Below are 20,838 nucleotides of genomic sequence, written 5' to 3'. Positions count from 1 at the left end.
CCCCTCATCTAGCCTCCATCTCTCCACAGACATTCTGCCAGTACTGTGCCCGCTCCAGCCCTCCCAGTGTGATCCCGTTAGACGGCTAATGCTGTGAAAAATGACAGTGAACCGGCGCTTTTACTGCCGTCACCACTGCTTTGGGGCCGCCTGCCGCCTACAGCCCTGTTGCCTGGCAACTCCCCAGACAGCTTCCCTCCAAAAGGAGAGCGCTCCTGTCTGCTCTGCTGCGATAGAGACCCGAGCCTAATAAGCATTATATCTCATTTTGTCTTATCATTTTGTTGTTAGTGACACAAGTTTGCTCGGAGCTGCGACTATGCAAAGAGCACTGATGCAGAATGTGTCTCTCATATTGAATGAACAAAATGATTTGCAACAAGTGTGACTTCTTGGAGAATTGTCATTTGAATAAGAGGCTGCTCAGCCAAAAAACATAAATATACATAAATGACGAAGATGATGCGGTAAAGCTGTGCAGACGAAAAGAACTGAGGTGTTCTGACCCCATTGCAGGTTTCTTGGACGCGTCAAGGCGGCACCAATGTAGAGAAGGGTGACACATCAAAGGAAAGATCTGAATAAATGTGTGGAGAAAGGTAGCAAACACAGCCTTTATTCAGGGCACAAGCAGCCACTAAAGGGTTTGATTCATGAAGCGATGCCTTCGTAGTCACCGGAAAAGCCCACAGTAAATGAGACTTCAGAGCAACGTGCTGCAGCAGACAGACAAACACCACAGAAGAGGACATATCTTGGAATAATGGTGTTACAAATGACCAGTGTGAGCTTCAGGGACAAACTTCCCCTTCTCCCACAAGTGAATCCACAAATCAGCCATCACCATTTATTAGATAAAGAACTACGCTGCCTATTTTACAAGAGAATAGAGTTGCATCTGATTTGACGTGATAACGCACAGGATGATAATCAGGGGAAAAACACATGCATTTCACTTCTCTCTTTGCATATTTAACCTTGTGTTTGTATAGACTTTCCGTTGATGTGGCAGCGTTCAATTCAGACTTTTTAAAAGTGCAACAGAAATAAAAATAGGTCCAAAAAAGCATGAAAGAAAAGCCAAGAATTCACTGTTACACATTCAATGACTGCTACACCACAGTGGCTCCAGTCCAAAGCGGCCAGCAGCTTGAAGAGTGATTGTCTTTATGGTTGGCATGAAATATGAAACTGTGTCACTTCCGGTGACCAGAGATGATTTCTGCCACTGGCTACTGCCCAGAGATTTGACCAAACCAGGGCACCTCATGCATTACACATGATCTTCTCTTGCTCAGTCCCAACACATCACTTAAGTTGAAAATAGATTGGAAAATGTTTATTTCATGAAGCAGTTACCTGTAGCTATACGATGAAAATGTCATGCCGGAGTCTCAGGATCCCCTTTCTGTACTGTGTCAACTAATTGTGGTTCCTTGTAAGAAAAATAGCCTGTCTGTGCGTCATCTCCTGCTCCACTTTCCTGCGTTTCCACCTCCTTAATAGCTTTCAAGGCAGAAAACCCTCTCTACCAGTCCCTCACTTATGGTTAACAAGAATCCAACACATGAGTCCCAGAATATTCACAGACATGAGTGACATGAGCCACGCGGTTGCCACGGGAGCTCTCAGAAGGGGTTACCAGAGTGCTTTGACAAAGTGTGCGAACTCACCGCCACCGAAGCAATCATCGCTCTTTAATGTGTCTCTGTTTTGAGACATCAGAGGTTATGAAGATCTTTGGCAGATGGTGGAAAATTTGACTCTGAGTTGCTATGTTGTTGCGGCATGTGATGTGTAACTGCATACGTAATCCTTTGTGGGATTGAATGTTGAAAGCGAAAGACAGCAAGTGGTAGCTGGATGCAGAACACTGTGTGAAAGCTGTATTTCCAAGGCAGAGACATGGGAATTATAGCTCGACAACTGAGCTGTAATACAACACTTGAAGGATATGCAGAAATTATATGGTATCGGCCCATTTCTGCTCATCTCGGTTGGGTGAATCAATGTGGATCTTTAAGCACCAATTTCCTATTTTAAGTGATCATCCTATAGAGAACGACTTATGTCAATCCATCAAGGTCATAGAGGAAAGCACGAATAGCTGCAATTTCCATTAACAAGAGCTGAATGAAGAATATGGGGGTCAAAATGACTTGTGGGGGCGGTGTTTTGTAGCACCTAGAGAGACGTGTATGTGTAGGTGTGCATGTATGAATGAGCTTTCAAATCTAACAGTTCTTACTCAAAGCTAACATTTCAGTATATTCCCTGTCTTCATTTCTCCTCCTCTTGCTTTCTGCCTTAAAGGAGTTTGCTTATGAACTGAATTTCAGCACATACTATATTGTAGATGCCTGTGCACACCCACGCACACACACCCACACCCACACACACACCATCTGCTGAGCCATTAGACTTGTCCTACTGTAAATAAGCCTGAAGAGAGAGACACACACACACACACATACACACCAAAGTGAGCAGTGTGGCATTATGCCCAGCCTTGCCCCAGGTGTCTCAGAGTTGATATATTGGTGTGGCCTCAGATGAATTCATGCAGGGCAAACTAAAGCTCTTATTAAAGGCTTTTTAAAGCAGAGAGAGTGAGCAAGAGAGAGGAGAGGTGACGTGTTTTACCGTATTAATATCTACCTCAGGTGCTAATTTGCCCTGTAAGTCACCTGGGTCACCAGCTGCGGTGAAAGACAAGTGGAAAGCTGGAGAAATGAAGAGTCGGGGCCTGGGTGGAGAGATAGCGTGACAGACTGAGTGAGAAACAAGAAAGAAAGGAGGAGGTGTGAATCACATTAATGAATAAGCTTCATTAGTCGTGCCCATTAGCGTCCTAAGCACGGATTAATTTAACTTGAGCCGACTTTGGAGAAGCCCAGTGGCCTTGATGGGACGCAGTTTGATTACACACCTGCATGTTTGATTACTGACAGCCTTCATTCTGACTAGAAGCGGACATCGCTTTTGTCCCTGAATGTGAATTTGAAGCCTTCAAAGAGAAAACTAATGTGGAAACAGTTCATTTGTTTAATGGGGATTTCTTACTTTTTTCAGCTCGTTTACTGGTTTTCTCTGTTGGTCTTATTGTTCCTCACAGAAATGAAGCCTGTTTCACTGTTACTGTTCTTTTGGCACTTCGAATTATTTGTTCATCTTTCCAATTAAAAAAAATTAAAGTACTTTTTTTGGCGCTGTACTGTATTAAATTCTCTCTCTCTCTTCCTGTGTTTGTGTTGTCAACAGGCGGACCCTCAAGGCCGAGACATAGCCATCCGTCCCTTCTTGGAGCACTGTGAGAACACCCACATGACCATTTGGCTGGGCATCGTCTATGCCTACAAGGGACTGCTAATGGTGAGAGGAGAGAACACAACATTTCATCATCCACTCACAGTATGGACACGCACGCAAATGCACTTGAATATGAATGTACAAATCTGCTGATGTGAATCTTAACAGCCTCATAAATGTGCATGAATGAGGCTTGATGCATTTCTATTCATATTGTTCTTGCAATTTGATGCTATTTCTGAAATGTGCGGCGATATTAAACCTTGAGTATCTACTTTAAAGACAGAGAAATGAAAAAAACATTTTCTAAGTTGTAATCCTGACTCCCTGTGGTAATTATTCATTTAGCTCTTGTTACATGTGAAATATGAGTATTTTCATATCAAAAACCACACTTGACCGTTAGCTAGTGTCTTTTCTCCCAACCTTGCATGCAGAAAGCCACAGTCATCATGGCCATGCAGAGACATTTGAGGTGGCCTTCACTGCCCTGCTTTACACTCTGCGACAGTTAAAGTCTACCAAAAGGAGTTGCCAAAGTCCACTTCCCCCCCACACAGTGTGTTTTAAATCCTCTGTGAAGCAGGAGCAACTGTAAATTACTCAAACCTCACTCCATTTGTGGTGAGACGGAGGAGACAGAGACAGGTAGAGACAGAGCAGTAAATCATCTTAAGCAGATTGAGAGAATGCGGAGGGCGCGGAGTAAAAAATACTAGCGGAAAATGCCAAAGACAGAGAGATGGAAGGAGTGAGAAAAGTGTGGGGTAACAAGTAGAGGGGCTTTGTGAAATAATAAGACAGCAACAAAGAAGTGGAGAAGTTTGCTTCAAGTGATTGACAGCCCACATCTGTACGAGGCATAGAGAGGGACAGCACAGTAAAAACAAGCATCAAGGTTTGACTCATTCTCACCTGCACACACACACACACACCTGAGGCACACTAATCCTTGATGACTGCTCCTTTAATTCAGCTGCTTGTCATTCCTCTAACTCTCATTTAGACTTTAGAATAAGCAGGAAGGCCACTTTACACAGCACACAGTGAATTATTCAGCAGGCTGCTGCAACTCTAATGTCCCAGCAAACAAGCAGCTCACTCTAAATATACATTGTCCAAGCATGACACCTAAGGCTGCCTGAGAAGGCAGCCTGTAGATTATTTCTCTTCTCTTCATGGCTCTATCATTTAACAAATATATAGTTTTTTGTTTCATTTTTGACGGGTTTCTTTAAGTGAAATGAAATGTTTCCTCACAACCTGCTCTCCATTAGTATTTATGAAGAACAATGAAGAGCAGTGAACATCAAAAAGCATTAAGTTTTAATAAGCACTGCTCTGTTCTCTTATACTGCTTTATTCTTTATAAAAGAAAGAAAACTGCATGTTTCAAAAGCTGAGGGCTGCTTTTGGCCAACTGTGTGTGCACTGACCAAGAGAGGAATCCAAACAAACACTGCCTTCAGTTGCTCTGAAATGTTTGTGTAACATTCTCTCAAACTTCTCAAACCGTTTTTACTGCTCCCTGACAGTTGTTCGGCTGTTTCCTGGCATGGGAGACCAGGAACGTGAGCATCCCTGCTCTCAACGACAGCAAGTACATCGGGATGAGTGTTTACAACGTAGGAATCATGTGCATCATCGGCGCCGCGGTGTCCTTTCTCACGAGGGACCAGCCCAATGTCCAGTTCTGCATTGTGGCACTGGTGATCATCTTTTGCAGCACCATCACGCTCTGCCTGGTCTTCGTTCCCAAGGTCAGTTTCTGTGTGAACGAGTGTAAATGGACAACTCCGCTTTGCCAAAAACTGGAGTGTTTAATTATCATCACATTCACACACCGCACTTCACTGAGTCCTCGAAGCACAAAATGTGGCGTAAACAGTTATGTGCATCTTTTTTGGCCCATGTAATTTCATCCCAGAGTGCAGCTGTGACTAATACCCATAACCCCTCTTCCAGTTCATCACCATGAGAACCAATCCAGATGCAGCCACCCAGAACCGGAGGTTAAAGTTCACCCAGAACCAGAAGAAGGAAGACTCCAAGACCTCCACCTCAGTCACCAGCGTCAACCAGGCTAACACTTCGCGACTGGACGGGCTTCAAACTGATAACCACCGCCTCCGCATGAGGATAACAGAGGTCATTGATTAGCATTTTACAAGACAGGACAGAGGTGCAGAGGGGACAGGGTTTTTAATACAAGAGTGAGGCGAATAGGAGTCTTTTAAACGTTGAAGGTCCAGCAATAGGGCAACTAGTTCAGCGAGAGAAGGGCAAGACCAAATCATTTTACTTCACTCAAAAAATTCTTATTTTTTTAAAGATACTCAGATCTGTGTTGTTGTGAGTCTGAGAGCTTGTGCGAGTCTTTGTGCCACACTGCATGTTCGCTCTGATACATTTCTCGCTCACACGGCTGACATTGAGTGACATTTGAAAAAATCCTCTGGCAATCACCTCAGCTTTGTCTCAGATCTCTCAGAGATGAATGACTCCTGCTGTCCTTGCTTTTGTTCGTGATTGTGGCAAATGAGGAGCTACTCAGACACTCTTGGAGGAAAAGTAAAGTTGTTACGTCTTTGGCAGACAGCATTCGCTTTTAACATGTAAAGCATTTGCAGCAGTTTGTTGTCCATAATTCAGACTCTGGGTCATTTTTGGCTGACAACCCTGCCAAGCTTGCTTGATCAAAACAACATAAACTAATTATGTATTTGTTTTTCTGGTTAAAAAGCTGGACAAGGAGTTGGAGGAAGTGACCATGCAGCTGCAGGACACCCCTGAGAAAACACCCTATATCAAACAGAACCACTACCCAGATGGCAACAACATCCTCAGCATACGCAACTTCACGGATGGCAAAGGTGAGAAACTGGCTGTACGACATACCACCTCCGCTCCTCAGCTAATTTCATGTGCAAAAGATGACAAGTCAATCACAACCCATGCAAAATCCAAGATGGTGATGTCATTTCTTCTTCACTCACTGAGGGCTGCTCCAGAGAGAGAAAGAGAGATATGCAGCAACAACAGTAATATTAATAATAGAATTGTGACGAATAATAATAATCGTATATGATAGTTTACATACATAAGAATAAGAATATGTGTATATTAATGAACTGAGCACTGCTCAGTGCTGCTGCTGGTGGCTGAAAATGAAGTTGCAGCTGTCTATTCGGACCAAGATGCAGCCAAGAAATGAGCAGTTCAGTATGAAAATTCAGTCCTGTCTCACTCAAATTCAGTGTGATTCAGTCTGATGCAATTTTTTTATAAAGTAACTTGACAGCTGTTTACATCCATTACATAGAGAATAATGTGCTTTATATCACAGTTTCAAGACCATCATGACATCCAGAATTTGTTCTTAGTAAAACAAAAAAAAAGTAAAACTAATGCTCATGTAATATCTAATGACATTTGTATGTTTTGTTTGCATATTCAGTGGCTTTAGTGAAGGATTCAGATGCAGCTTGAAGGAATATCTTGAGGGTTTTTTTCCATTGCCGGAGCTTCTGTCAGCTGAAGAAGGGACACAGGAGCGTTCTGATTGACAGCACAAGTCTGTGACGTCTCTCAGAATGAGTCATGAGATTAGCTACAGTACCTGCATACCCCACTGCTGCTGAGCAAGTTTTACACATACTGTAGTCACACTTCAACTCTGGGCTCAACAATGGAGGTGGTGAAGTGGGCCCACTCTCGATTTTGCACCTAATTATTTGGGGTTTGGCGTGTGCTGTGCATTGAACAATGTACTTGAGAAAACTGGCGAGAGAGGAATAAAGAAGGGATGTGTGTGTGGGGAGGGGTTGAGCCATCACTGAGTGAGACACGCATATGGATACACAAGAGGTAAACTATCAGGTGCCAAAACATACACATACACGTCACATCCATCTTTTCCAGGAGAAGAGAGCACGTTTCCCCTCACATCTTCTGCTCGATGCAGGCTGTTTGAACTCATGCAGCTGTATCTCAGACATTATGAAGCCGGCTCCCTCAAATTGAATCAGTGAATCGTTACATCCCAGCAGCATTGCTTTGCATTAGGCTCCATTTAAACAGGCGCCGAGCGATGGCGATGGTGCACAGCAGCCAGATTCAGCACGTCTGATGCACACGCCAACACAGAGCCGCTCTCAGGGGTGCCTAATGGATCTGTCTGAGTTTGGGAAGGTAAAGGAGTGAAACAGCTGCGCTCGCTCTGCGGATTGGGAGCAGAGCGTGTTGGAATTGTTTGAGAAGTTCCTCATCTGTGAAAGTTCATATTTACGCAATGAACTTGATGGCAGTTAGCGAGTACATTCAAAAAAGAAACGTGTCTAATGCTTCTCCTTCTTCTCTGCCTCTTGTCGTAAATGTGCAGCAGACACACACCCTCCTGTTTGAGCCCAAATATTGTCTGGCTTTGAAGTGATGTGAGGTGGGGGGTTGATATTAAGTGATGGTGCCTTGACGACGATAGAATTGAAACTAAAGCAGGTCTGTGTTGTTGCACAATTGGCTGATGGAGCAGCTCAGCGTTGCCTTCTGAAGGAACACAGAGAGCAAGAAGAAGTAGGTAATTAGCAAATGAGCGTCTGTGAGAGTTTTACCTTCTTAATTTCATGCTTTGAAGAATTCCAACCACATTATATCATCAAAGTTTGAAGTTAGCTTTAGTAGCTACTGTGTATCAGTGATAAAATGTGTCCGTGAAATGAATCGATGGATTGATAGAAATCAACAAACAGAACAGAAATGGCGGCATATTACCTGAAAAAAATGAACCAGCAGTCATAAGTGAACATGTTGTCATATCTTCCATTTGTTGAGAGTAATCTCTCTACAGTACTGGCAGCAGCTGATATCAAGCTCTCTATAGTGAACTAACATTCAAACTTCGTGGGCTCATAGAAATACGTCTTAAACTGAATACTGTGTGCACTGTCTTGGTTACTGCAGGTTGTCAGGAGAGGACAGAGACAAATATAGACACTTTTTCAGATAAAGGAAAAAATATGTGACCAACAATCTGTCTTCTATAAAGTGGTGTCAGATTACTAAATGCAGTCATGTTTAGTTTGGTAAAGGAACAGATGGCTGCAGCTTTCCATGGCCATGACTTAGTTGACCACGACAGTGCATGAGAAATTGGTCATTTTAAATCGGGATGGAATGAGACAAATACTGAAGGCAGATTTTCCAACTTCTTACACAATCTTGGCTTCTCTGAAAGGATCGGACGGCTATCAAGTGTTGTTTTTTTCATATTTTTTCCCTCCTCATCCTGTTAATGAGCGAATATTGTTAAATAAGTGATCAGATGCAACAGAGCAGCCGACATGGGCCGTGTTGTTCATTATATAGTAATGTTTTTAAACCGACACACAGAGGTAGGGCACTTCTTGCTCTCTCAAAGCAAGAATCTAGCCATCTGCTGAGGAAGCAGAAGATATGACATCTGCATTCCCAAAATATCATGTTTTTAAGATTGAATTTAGGTTCAGTTATGATGTCATTTCCATTTCAATCAATGCTTTTCCCATAAGAGAGTCTTTAATTCTTCGATAAACTGCTCAGCACAGTGGAATAAATGTAGCACGTAGGCTGTGAGAGAAACACAGCGAGAGCAAAAGAGGGAGTCAGAAACAGATATTGAAACTGAATGAACACAGTGCTGCTCACATCTTGCTCTTCAGTTTACATTTGGCTAGCCCAGCAATTACTTTCTGTTATTCAGAAAGATATGCATTAGTCTCCAGGCCGTTGAAGAGTTGACGATAATAATCTCGTGAGGAGGGAAGGAGTTCTGAGGAAGGCGGCCCGGACAAAGAGAGACAGCGCATTAGGTGCCGCTCACGAATGTCAGAGCGACCCACATTATGGAAATAAAATCACAGGTCATTAAGCCCCCTTTAAAGATCGCCAGCATATCAACTTTTCTCAGCCTCAATCTGCTTATGCTTGACAGTCATCATCATCATCGTCGGCTCCAAACTGTAGTCATCAGTATTCATAAGAGAGCTGGTCTAAACGTATTGGGGGCCGTGAATGAGTGGCTGTTATAAGAGGAGAACGCCGTGTCAACAGCGATTACGCTCACTCACAGAGGGTGAGAAGCAACACTCCACCCCTCTCTCTCTCTCCCCCTCTCTCCCTCTCTGGCTGTCTTCATGAATATGTACCAGCACCGGGCAATGCTGGAGAACACCAGCAGATGACAGTTAAGATGTGGTTTTCTGACAGACTGGCTGCTGAGACCTGATTTTAAGCTGAAGTGCTGAAGTTCTTAGAGGTTGTTGATTAGCAGCACTGGCAGCATTTTTTCATCATGTTCATGGCTATGCTGCTGCATGTTTGAGCTTCCTTATACCATACGCCAGTAACTCCTTTACATTTTGGACCATTTGTGCAGATGTACTGTACTGTCTTAACTGCAGATCAGCCAGCAGCTGCTCAGGGCTCACAACGAAACTGAATTCAAGTGTTATCACTTTTCTACTTTTCCTGTTTTGCTGTCTGCTCTTGCAATAAATGTGAAACTGTAATGAACAGATGTTGAGATTTACCAGGTTAATTTGCATGATTGATTCTTGTTCCACACATTTGCACATTGAACTTTTCAATTCAGCGCTGTGAAAAGTCTCATTGTAGAGCAGAATTCTTGGGCTGGCCCTGGTGACATTTGGAAAAAAAAAAAAAGAAAAAACAACCTAAGACTTTCTTTGTGGAATGAACACATATTCTGAATCCATAATGCAGTGTATAAATATCCGAGTCTGTGCTTTTAACACAGCTGTGAGAGCTACAAGGTAGGGCTTTTTTCAAAATGCAAAGAGGTCTAGCTGCTCCAAAATAGTTCAGCAAGCTCAGATGTCCAACCGGGGCATGGAGTGCTGTGATCAGTGAATCAGGTCAGCAAGTGCTGGGAAATCTGGGACGTCTGGGGAGAAAACTCTGTGGGGGGGTTGGATCACTCTGTTACTCTCCAGGTACAATTTTGGAAAACTGATGAGGTTGTTTACTGCAACTTATTGTGTTTCAACCTTATCGTCGGCCTCCTGCAACATCTGGAGAATGCAGAACTCATGTTAGGAGGCCTTTTTTTTTTTTGTCCCCTCCGCCTTTCTCTCTGGATAAGGGGTCTTTCTTTTTGTCTTTCTTACTTCATGCTTTCTTTCTCAATGCTTCCTTTTCCTCCGTGCAGACGTGATGTGATTAAATTATGCAACCATTTTCTTTTTGGAAAACTCACACTACAACTCAAGGGGTTTTTTTTTTTACATTTGGGCAGTTATTCTTTGGTAGCCTTGGTATGGTCGACAAAGAAAGCTGCTGGTAAACCCAATAAAGTGTTCTCTCCCACCTCAGACTGCTGGTCTTGGGCTTGAAAGTTGATTTGCATTAGTGGTTCAGTTTTCCTCATTAGCACCATCTGCGAATCAGCAAAGTGTAAATTAAAGTGCATACCAAACACATCATCGTTAAAAGAAACAATTCGATCAGTTGTTTCGCCTTCAGGGTGTGAGTGCATGGAGTGAAAATGCAGATCTGCATCTATGTAAACCTTCTCAAACTCATTCATTTGGCGGGTGCAGATTTTTAATGCTTTTTACACGGCATCGGGATCAAAGTAAGGGCATAAAAAAACAAGAAGCATCTTCCATGCTCAAAACCTCACAAACAGGCTGGACTACAGAGCCTGTTAAAGTCACGTCTCAGGTGCCCATTTGACAAATCAGATTTTTTAGGACGCCTACATGTGTTTTCAATGCAGATGGAGAGAAGTCGATACTGAAGAACCACCTGGAGCAGAAGCCTCAGGCGCAGTGGGGCTCCATGGATCCTTCCAGAATAAACAGAGGTCCCCTGGAGGATATCAACTCGCCTGAACAGTAAGAGCTCCCATTTCTCCAGCACCTCTACCCCCGTGTCCTTCTCCCCTCTGTCTTGTCAGCTTTCTCATCAGACTACACGTCACATGTATCGCAACCACCAGCAGCTCTCAGGCGGTTGCTCTGGCAACAGAGCTCTGCGAAAAGCATGGACCAGCCCTGTACTTTTCTCTCCTACGCACATCAACATACATCTAGCCACACAGAGCGTATGTGTGTTCTCCCACCATTGCTGGACTTACTGCAGCATATGCACACTCACAGTCAAACACATGCGCATGTACAGTATGCACACACAGACATGCAGCTGATTGATTTGTGGTCCCAACTTGTAAAAGAAGATGGTCTTGGACACTCTTAACACTCATGCGAAAAAAGCAAATCTCCATTTATTTACTATTCATAAGGCAGCAAAGCAGAGGGATGTCGACTTCATCAATGGGGGGACACCTCATGCATCATTGAGTGCTCTCCCCCTCACACTCATTTAACCAGAACCAGGAGGAGATTGCACAATGCAGAGGGGCCGACGGATGATGAAGGGAGGGGCCGCGGACAAGGGGGATAAAATAGTGAGGCCAGGGCGGTTACAGAGAGAAGATGGATTAAGAGAAGAATGTTTAGATAGGAATGAAAGACAGAGATAAGGAGGAGGAGAGAGAGAAAGAGGTAGAGACTCACAGAGGCTTATGTAACCAGTGATTTACAGCTCGCATTGGAAGCAGCTCTGAAAATAGACAGGGAGGAGAACAGAAGTAAAGGAACACTCGGAGCTATTCCCATGCCGCATGAATGTTTGATCACATGGAGGGAAGAGAGATGAAGAGGCAGCGAGAAAGGCAGAGGAGATAAAGAAGAGACAAATATAAAGAAGTGAGAAAAAAGGTAAAGGTAGAGAGCGAATGGTCGCACTTTGTGACATGATGACCGCCAAGTCATGCACCAGGTACATGTAATAGTTAAGTGTGGTGTCAGTGTCATATACGATGCATCAAAAATACTAGAACATTTCCTCCATGGGCAAGAATCACAAATAGAACAGGTCAGAATAACTGACTAGGCCTGAGGACCATTAATATTTCAAAGTTCACCTAATTAAGACATTTTTCTAGGTCTATCACTGAATGAGCTTGAATTTCATTCCCCCCACTTAATTTTTTACATAACTGGCATTTGGTTATGTAATTTTCTTGCAAACGGCTGGCAGTGGCGCTAGCACTGGCGAGGTAGGGTGTGAACTGTCACAGCAGGCGGAAGCATGAAATGTTCTTTTTGTCAGATGATCCCAGAAGCTGGGAGGCACGGTGGATTAGGGCTTTAGCAAGAGAAGTGAAGAAGGGAGGACACTTAAGAATACACGAAAAATAATTAGAAGAATTGCTGAGGACTTGTTTGAACTATAATATGTCTCTGTCCAGTTTTAGCACTGTTGCTTGGTGAGATTACTTTATTACTCTTCTTTATTTAAACAGCACCGGACAATAATTGGGAGCCATCTCTGTGGCTGTGCCAGAATCCCATTAAACCATTTGTCCCTTGTGGCTTTCCCTTGTGTCATTGTCAGTACTGTCCGGTAGATACACTACACTTAAGGTGAGTGTTTAGTATTGATAAGCAGTGGGCGCATTGGTGCAGAGTTTGACTACATTATGCTGTAAAAATAAACTGTATATAATAAATGTAAATTCTAACCAGACATACCAAATAATTCCATTCATATAGGACATTTTTTCAGGGCTTTTTCATTAAATGTGTTTGTGCCAATCAGGGAGGTTTTGTGCCCTTTATGTAGCTAGGTGGAAAGTAAGGATGGAGGTCAGGTTGGTGAATGGGAGCGCAGTGCTTCCAACTTTTAGTTTCCGCCCCGTCCATCTCTGTCTTAACCATGTGAACAACTGAAAAAAGTTAAATGCATGATAGGTGTGTTTCCGTTGAGCGTAGTGGGCGATCTGCTAAAATTACACGAGTTGCCAAATCATCCAGTATCATGGGTCAGTGTGGCAATAGTGCTGGTGAAATCATAATCTGCAGAATGTCACAAAGAAATTCAAATATGCATGTGAAGTACCTGAAAATTATGCTTGAATACAGTTCTTGGGTAAATAGACTTACTCTCTGTCTCTGCACCTTCTCTCTCTGCAGCATACAGCGTCGACTGTCCTTGCAGCTGCCCATCCTGCACCATGCCTACTTACCCTCCATAGGAGGGGTTGATGCCAGCTGCACCAGCCCCAACGGCAGCCCTGGTTCCAGCCCACGGCACAGACACATGCCCCCTTCCTACCGGGTAATGGTCTCTGGCCTGTGAGCTTCATTCACTCCCCCACCTGGCTCTTTGCACAGGAGACATATATGGTTCTTTTTTTCTACAACAAATAGACTGATGTCATCAGCGTATGTGCGTATTTCGTCTCAGAACAAGGAGGCCAGGGGGAGAAGAGAGGGAGGAGGGGGGGCCAAGTTTCACTCTTCGTACCTCTTCACCCCGGCCTCTCTTGAGACCTGAAACCCTCAGTCAGGAAGGGGTGGGAGGAGACAGAGTGGGCACTGGATGACCCTTACAAACTCCCACGATTCACAGCAATGTCCCCTTGTTCATCTGCTTCCCCTTGGCCTAGGCATACACACATATGCACAGTCAAACAAACACACACAAATACACACACATGCACAAACACACTGACACCCCTATAGCAGAACAGCGGTGGACCGGCCCTCACCTGACGTGTAGCCTTATCTGCTTCAGAGGGGGTTGTCTGTTTCTGTTCCTTATCTGTCGTATGTATGTGCTCGCTGCTACGCGTGAGCTCGTCATCCAACTTGAGTATTTCCCAGCTTCAGTGACTGGATACCAGTGTGGAGACATGGAATTTACAAAACCCATCCATGGAAACCATCCAATTTACTCCCTGTCCCCTTCCCGTCCTTGTGGAGACATGTAAATATCATCATTTCTGACTTTGATGTACTGTAAGCTTTGTATATGCTGTGAATGGACAATTAAAGGGTTTCCAAGTGTGGCGATTGTACCGGAGGGAGGTAATCATGAAAATTACAAATGAAAGTTACAGAACATGGCACCCTACAAAGAATTAGACACGTGTGTATGAAAGAGAGCTGAACTGGTTTGTTTAAGTGTTGATAAATTAGCTTATGGGCAGCAAAGTAAGACACATCAAAGCTTGTGCATCACAGAACATGAAAAGGCACTGGGGGCCCATTCCTTTAACTTGGAGTAAGATGCACATGGCTCTTTTTTCCACTTTGCTAAATTTGCACCAATGGTCTCATCAGAGATTTCACATCAGACTTTGCATAGGCCGTTCATATTTTACAATTTGCTTAATATGTCCTCAGAAAGCATGTTATACAGACTATTGATGCTATGCCGTTTAACAGGTCTCCAAAGGCTGCGTATGTTAGAAAATAGAGCTAAAAGACACCACAAGAGTGTTCCACAGTTGTTATGTATGTGTGTTATATGCCAAGAAATGCACACATTCAGATGTACACTTAAAACGCAGGAGAGCACCTTATGAATTTAGGTGCTTTTTAGACAAGGCATTAGTGGGGGGCCTGGTCATACTGATCCCCACAGAGTGGTCTCCATAGACTGTTAAGATGTCCATCTGATCTAGCCCTCACAGCTAACCAGCACAGGCAAGGGCGATGGGGTTCGTGGCAAAAAGGGCACAAGACTGTGAAATAAAATGACTTCTCCAGAAGAAATATAACTCAAGAAGTGAAGCTGGAAAGGATGTAGGTCTGCCAGTTCCACAACTAGTTTGGATGAAGTGGTTGACCTGAATTTCCATGAGTGGTAGTAAAGACGATGAACACATGGGAGCCTTGTGTAATAAGCCCCAACCAGCTGTAGCTTTCAGTTCCAAGATGGTGACGAAACCACTGCTGGTCACAGTGACAGAGCATAAAGCACAGACACAGGGCTTTCTTTCGTACTGAGTGTCATGAAAGATCACTTCACACTTAGCAACAGCAACATACCTCAGTTGCTATGGAAAGTCAGTGCCGTTGACCTCGGCCCGAGGAGGCTCCACTGAGCAAAAACGGTCATCGACACAGTGTCGTCATTTTTTTTTTTGTAAAACTGTCCTCGTGCAGGAGAAAAGCAAACAAAGACTCCGGACTAAAAAAGGACTTTTTATGGAGCGCGAGAAGTGAGTTTGTTCTCGGCATATGTTTCACCATTGGTGTCTTGGTTTTTAGTTTTTAAGGCGTCTGTTGAGCGCTGTGCCTGTTGTCTTATATTGTAGCCTGCAGGATCCACAGTACATAAATTGGGTGAGAATGGCGCTGACCCAGCAAACTACAACATTGGCCACACATCTGTAAATTGTACAACGTGTCATAGATTTATTTAAATTCAGTGTCTCAATGCACGGGACAGTGTGGGAGAACTTGGTGAAGGCTCCGCTTCATCCAGAGTGGATTACCGCCGCGAGCTGGCGTCCGATCATAAACGCCGTCAGTCTTTAGTTGAAAGGCAAGTCGAGGATACAGAGTGGGAGGCAAGCTAGCAGAGATCCACCTGCTGTCGGACATATCAGGGTGACTTCCTGTGAGAGCTCCTCCCCTTCCAGCCCCTGCTGAGCACAGGAGCAGGGAAACCCCGAGCACAGACCTCCAAGGAGTCACAGCTTCTCCCGCACCTTTGCCAACCAGAGAATCACAGTCACTTGACGAGTGAGTGAGAGACGTTGTCAGAGGGTTGGTTCTTCCTTCAGGAGATGAAAAACCAACTGCACATTTTATATATTACATTATATGTGATTGTGTACAATTTGCTGATACCCTGATGATGGTGTCCATGTATGGAATATTTGGTATTTGGCTTTCTCAAGACGGCATGAAATGAAATGTATAATTCACAGAGTTACCTCTGTTTTTGCAACTGTCGTGACGAATCCACTCTGTTGTTTCATCCTCTCACCCACAATTTGGTTTTAGGTTTCCTTACGAGAAAAGGAAGTCAGTTCTTTCAACCTGTTGATCAGCTCACACATGTCAATGCCAAGATTCTCAGTGGACAAACTCAACATCATCATATCGACTATGCTACTGGTTTAGCAGTAATTCACTGAGGGCAATAAAGTGAAAGTAGTAGCAAACGATCAATCCTAGTAACTCACTCCTGGCATTTACCAAATTACAAAATGACTTTTTTTTAGTCCATCTAAAATGCCAAATGCAGATCATCAGGTATGGTTCTGTTTGTTTTTTGTTTTTGTTTTTTTTGTTTTTGTTTATGTGCCCTGATTCTTTTTTGTTTTGTTTTGTTTTGTTTTATTGTGATTCATTTCAACCTTTTTTCAACATGGATGAAAAATTGTTCAAATGCAATTGTGGTAGGTCAAGGGCTCATAATTTCCTGTAATAAATAACGTCATGCTGATGGTTTGTATTTGCCACAGGTCTTTTTACCTTTTTATTTTGGAGATCAAAGTGACATATACGTATATAATTATATCTTTGTATGTGTCATCATCAGGGTTTCTGGAGAACACGAAACATACATGTCCAAAAATATAACAATATGACGTATATATTTAGTGAAAAAACACACAGGTCCATACTGTTACTGTTTTGTCAGTTTGATATGTGGTATCACATGGAGTTCAGTTCAATTAAGAGTTTAAAACGGTAAACAAAACCTATGTTAAATGCAACATGTTCAAGAGGGGCAATAACTTGTTTTCTTATTACAGAAAGAATAGAGAACTATATATATGTATATGTAAAAGATCTTTACGTACATTCTCATTTTTACATAGGAAATATTTCACAAATGCGCCACAAAAATACTTGGAAGTCATTTTTTTAATTTACAGTATCTGTAACTATGTTATGTACAGATGAGGTATAGATATGAAAAAGTTGTATAAAATAAGTATCACACTGGAACACCTGAACATTTTTGGAGCCATTAGTTGTTATTGGGGGGGATCTGAATAACATTCTTCTTTTCTTGTCTGAATGTTATGGACAGCCTTTACTTTTCACATCATCGTTAAATAAAGTGAGACTGAAAATAATGCGAAGTTTGTTTCATCTGCACACTAGTTTGTCATGCGGTAGAATGACTCCTGTGGTTCTCAACGTATGTTTGCATTCATAGTGTTGATTTAAGGTCAATCGATCAACGAAGAATCAGTCCAGTCAATCTGTCTACAATCTGCACTTTCAAAGCTAAAAGTGATGTCAGCAGAATGTTGCTCTTTAGTAGCATCTAGTGGCAGCGTTAGGAAACTACACCAACAACAAATGAGTACTTTAGCACCTGTTAGCTAAATGCTACAGTGCTTCAAAGAGCGAGAGAGATGTACCCAGTGTTACAAACGGCAACATTAGCGGAGCGTTCACTTTCATCAGCCAGGCAAGCAGCTCAGTAGGAATACTGGAATATTTTGTGCATGTAAATGTAGTCAGCGTGAAAGTGAGCCAGCGTGCACGACACCAGGACCCTGAAACTGAAGCAGCGAAATGGAATTCAGCCATCATTCATTTTATTAATGATGGCTGTGATGACTGTGCTTTCCTCTGTGAAAAACGCAGAAAGTCTAAAAGATCTGAATCTTGCGGTTTTACCGCTGACAGCACAGACTGCTTGTTTTTTTTCATGCGGCCAGTTGTTCATGAAATAATCCACCAAATGTTCTGTTCTGCTGAGCACAACCGCTGACAGAAAACAATATCATGTTTACTGTTGCCTTGAATTTGTGTTAATCAGTAGGACTGTCGGTCTGGCTGCTATGAACACATCCACGGTTTGAGAACTCCACTGTTTGCTCACTGGCATTACAGAGCTACTGTGTTTTTAAAAGTGTTGTTGATCTCTCACTCCAAAGGCAGAAAGCTAGGAAGGGAGTGAAGTGCACCCATGTGATAGACAGGCCAGTCAACATTAAGGCTCTTAATTGGCATCGCAAAAAGCACACGCAGCGAGCCGGCTGCCTGCTGCCCTCACACACAGAGGCGCTGCGAAGGAAACGTACATTTGTAATGAAAACCCTTGTGTGTCGAGGTTGATAAATAATTGAACTGTGGGGAGGAAACAGGATGGAGGGGACGAGTGTGTTCCCGACTGTGACGCTTGTGTGTGCCATTTTCGCGCTGCCTATGTGTGCACGCGTCCTGGCGTCCGCTGAACGCCGTTCTTATCAATAGTTTTTTAACTTTGTGCAAAGCATCGGTAAAGAATGGAGAATTATGTGGAATCTGTGCTGCCCAAGTTTTAGAGATCACTCTCTGCATCTTCTACCTCTGCCATGACTCAATGAAGGTGAATGAAAAAAACTTCTATTTCAATTATTCAGCAGCAACTTCAAGAAACAGCATCCATATTTCTCTTTGACCTCACCGTGAACAGTCCTCATCTGGACTTTCTTCTGATGAAATGGTCCAAGCAAACATTTTTCCTGTAAATATGTTTTCTCAATGCTGCGACCAGCAGAAATCTCAAAGACAAACATCTCACAAGCATCTCATGGCTTTACACACTTATTTTCTTTTCATTTTTGGGGTGAATCAGATCTTTAAAGCCGTTTTAAGCGAACGGCGGACAACGTTGGTGACCCGCTGCTAAAAAAGCCTCATATTCTGCCTCAGGATTTGGTGGAGAGCAAACCAAAAACAGAACAAATAGAGAGAAAATTCTGGAGACAGTATACTGCAGCTGATTCCCTGTTTAGACTTTATGCTAAGATAAGCTAAGCTAAGCACCTCCCAGCTCTCGCTCCATACTCAGCTGAATCATGAGTGTTATTGATCTTCCCATCTAAGTTGCAGATATGCTATTCGACTTTGCAGGACAATTGATAACCTTGCGATGGCCGTTACATCTCAGCCGGCACTCAAGAGAACTTAAGCTTCTGGAATCCAGAACGCCTCTGCGGCCACTCGCCGGGTCGTTTCCGCGGGAAGAAGCGCTGAAGCGTGTGTAAACGCTGCCTGACCTTCTCTCTTGTCTCAGCGGGATCACGCTGTGCAAATGGAAGGCGGGTTGATTAAGTTGACCTGGGTGTCGGTGGAAGGGAAGCGTCTATGAATCCTCCTTTACATGCGACGGCTCCATTGGAGCAATTCATCCAGCTCATGCTCACGTGCACACATTAAGCTGCGATGGTCTGATCGGGACAGAGGAGGACACACACACACACACAAAGCACAAAGATGAGAATTTCATGGCAGCTTTGCTGACAGTTTTTATATCACAATAACTTTATTTTATCATGGTGTTCGAACACAAGGCCACACTGTATTTACTGACAGGCCTTGGCTGCAGCCAGTCTGCTAATATCTCCTAGCACCAAGACACTTAATTTATCTATAACGGACCGGTAATGTATCGACAGCCAGACCTCTACTGTTCCTTGTTGCAACATTTCTCATAATGCAATCAGTCATGTGATGATTGAAAGTTCCCTTCAGTTGTCATTTTTCATTGTTGCATTGAATGACTCATTTTTAGTGCTCTCCTGTGCTTCTCCTGCACAGTGGAGAGCTTACACTCACAGAATTCAAAATGTGAGACATTTTTGAACTCCTTAAGCCCGCTCCGCGGTAGCACCACGAAAAGTTCCAAAGGCTAAAAAGAAGTTGCACTTTGATTTCTATCTTTTTTTGGAGCGGTGTTAATGGGATTTTGTGATTAATGATGTTTTGTTGCGAGCTGCCTGGAGTAAATGTGAGTTCATGTGATTATCTTTGATCCTGATCTGCCCTCCACACCTGTCTTTGCACAGCTAATTGTCAGTTTACACAGCCGTTGGAATCTTAGCACAGAAAGACTTACTACATTACAGGAAGCACTGAGGCAAGAAAATACACACACCCACTCACTCAATAATAACTTGCACTGATGTATGACTCATTCACAAACTACAGTAGGGCTACAGTGTGCATGCACGCTGTACACACATGCTGGCAGTGCACGAACAATAAACCCCCGACAACCTTTCTTCTCAAAACAGGTTTCTGACACACTTTCTTTGTCCAAGATTGGGGCTGTTGAAAAAATGCCTGAAAAAAAGGACTTCCATTAAATTCTGGGTCTATTCGCCAGAGAAACTGACACTCACACAAAGGCATAATGATATACATTCATCTCCAGGGCTCCCCTGTTCAATACCCTGCCTACCACAGTGTTCCTGAGCTCTCAGTAACCTTTGTTAGTGGTTTATTACCTGTGCCACTGGTCACCATTTTCCCCATTAATCTGCAGCATTCAAGGATTTTCAGACGGGGCTTCTAATCCCTCCTCAGTACCACATTATGGCAACCTAACCTATCAAGATGAGTGGTCAAGGGCACGCTGGAGAGGACGTTTGAGGAAGGAGCATATGCCGTATGTATTAGTATGCTAGTCAGAGCTAAGAGGGCTCCTCACACAGATGTGTTGATGAAAATCCCCATCAGCGACGATCATTCATGTTTGAACTGAAACATCGCTGATAATGACTCAATAATTACGTTATGTTGTATCCTGTGATACACGGTTGTGTCGTCTCAAAACCTCATTTCACTGTTTGAAATTTCGAACTTCATTTCCTGAAGGAGCACTTGACCGATGCCTCCACACATACTGTACCACGATACGTGATTAGAGGGAGAGTTATGG

General features: G+C 43.3%; 1 protein-coding gene across 1 annotated transcript in view; it reads left to right on the top strand.

Moving 5' to 3' along the window:
* gabbr2 (gamma-aminobutyric acid (GABA) B receptor, 2) overlaps positions 1–13,509 on the top strand; it is a 165,581-nt gene extending 152,072 nt beyond the window's left edge. The window contains exons 14-19 of the mRNA XM_041956005.1: positions 3,262–3,372; positions 4,845–5,069; positions 5,275–5,457; positions 6,053–6,182; positions 11,084–11,201; positions 13,344–13,509. Coding sequence (XP_041811939.1) covers positions 3,262–3,372; positions 4,845–5,069; positions 5,275–5,457; positions 6,053–6,182; positions 11,084–11,201; positions 13,344–13,509 — 933 coding nt within the window. The remainder of the gene's footprint in view (positions 1–3,261; positions 3,373–4,844; positions 5,070–5,274; positions 5,458–6,052; positions 6,183–11,083; positions 11,202–13,343) is intronic.
* The last annotated feature ends 7,329 nt before the right edge of the window (positions 13,510–20,838 follow it).

Source organism: Chelmon rostratus, chromosome 16, assembly GCF_017976325.1.
Source record: "Chelmon rostratus isolate fCheRos1 chromosome 16, fCheRos1.pri, whole genome shotgun sequence".
In the NCBI taxonomy this organism is placed as follows: Eukaryota; Metazoa; Chordata; class Actinopteri; order Chaetodontiformes; family Chaetodontidae; genus Chelmon; species Chelmon rostratus.
This window is presented reverse-complemented; position numbering and strand designations above follow the sequence as displayed.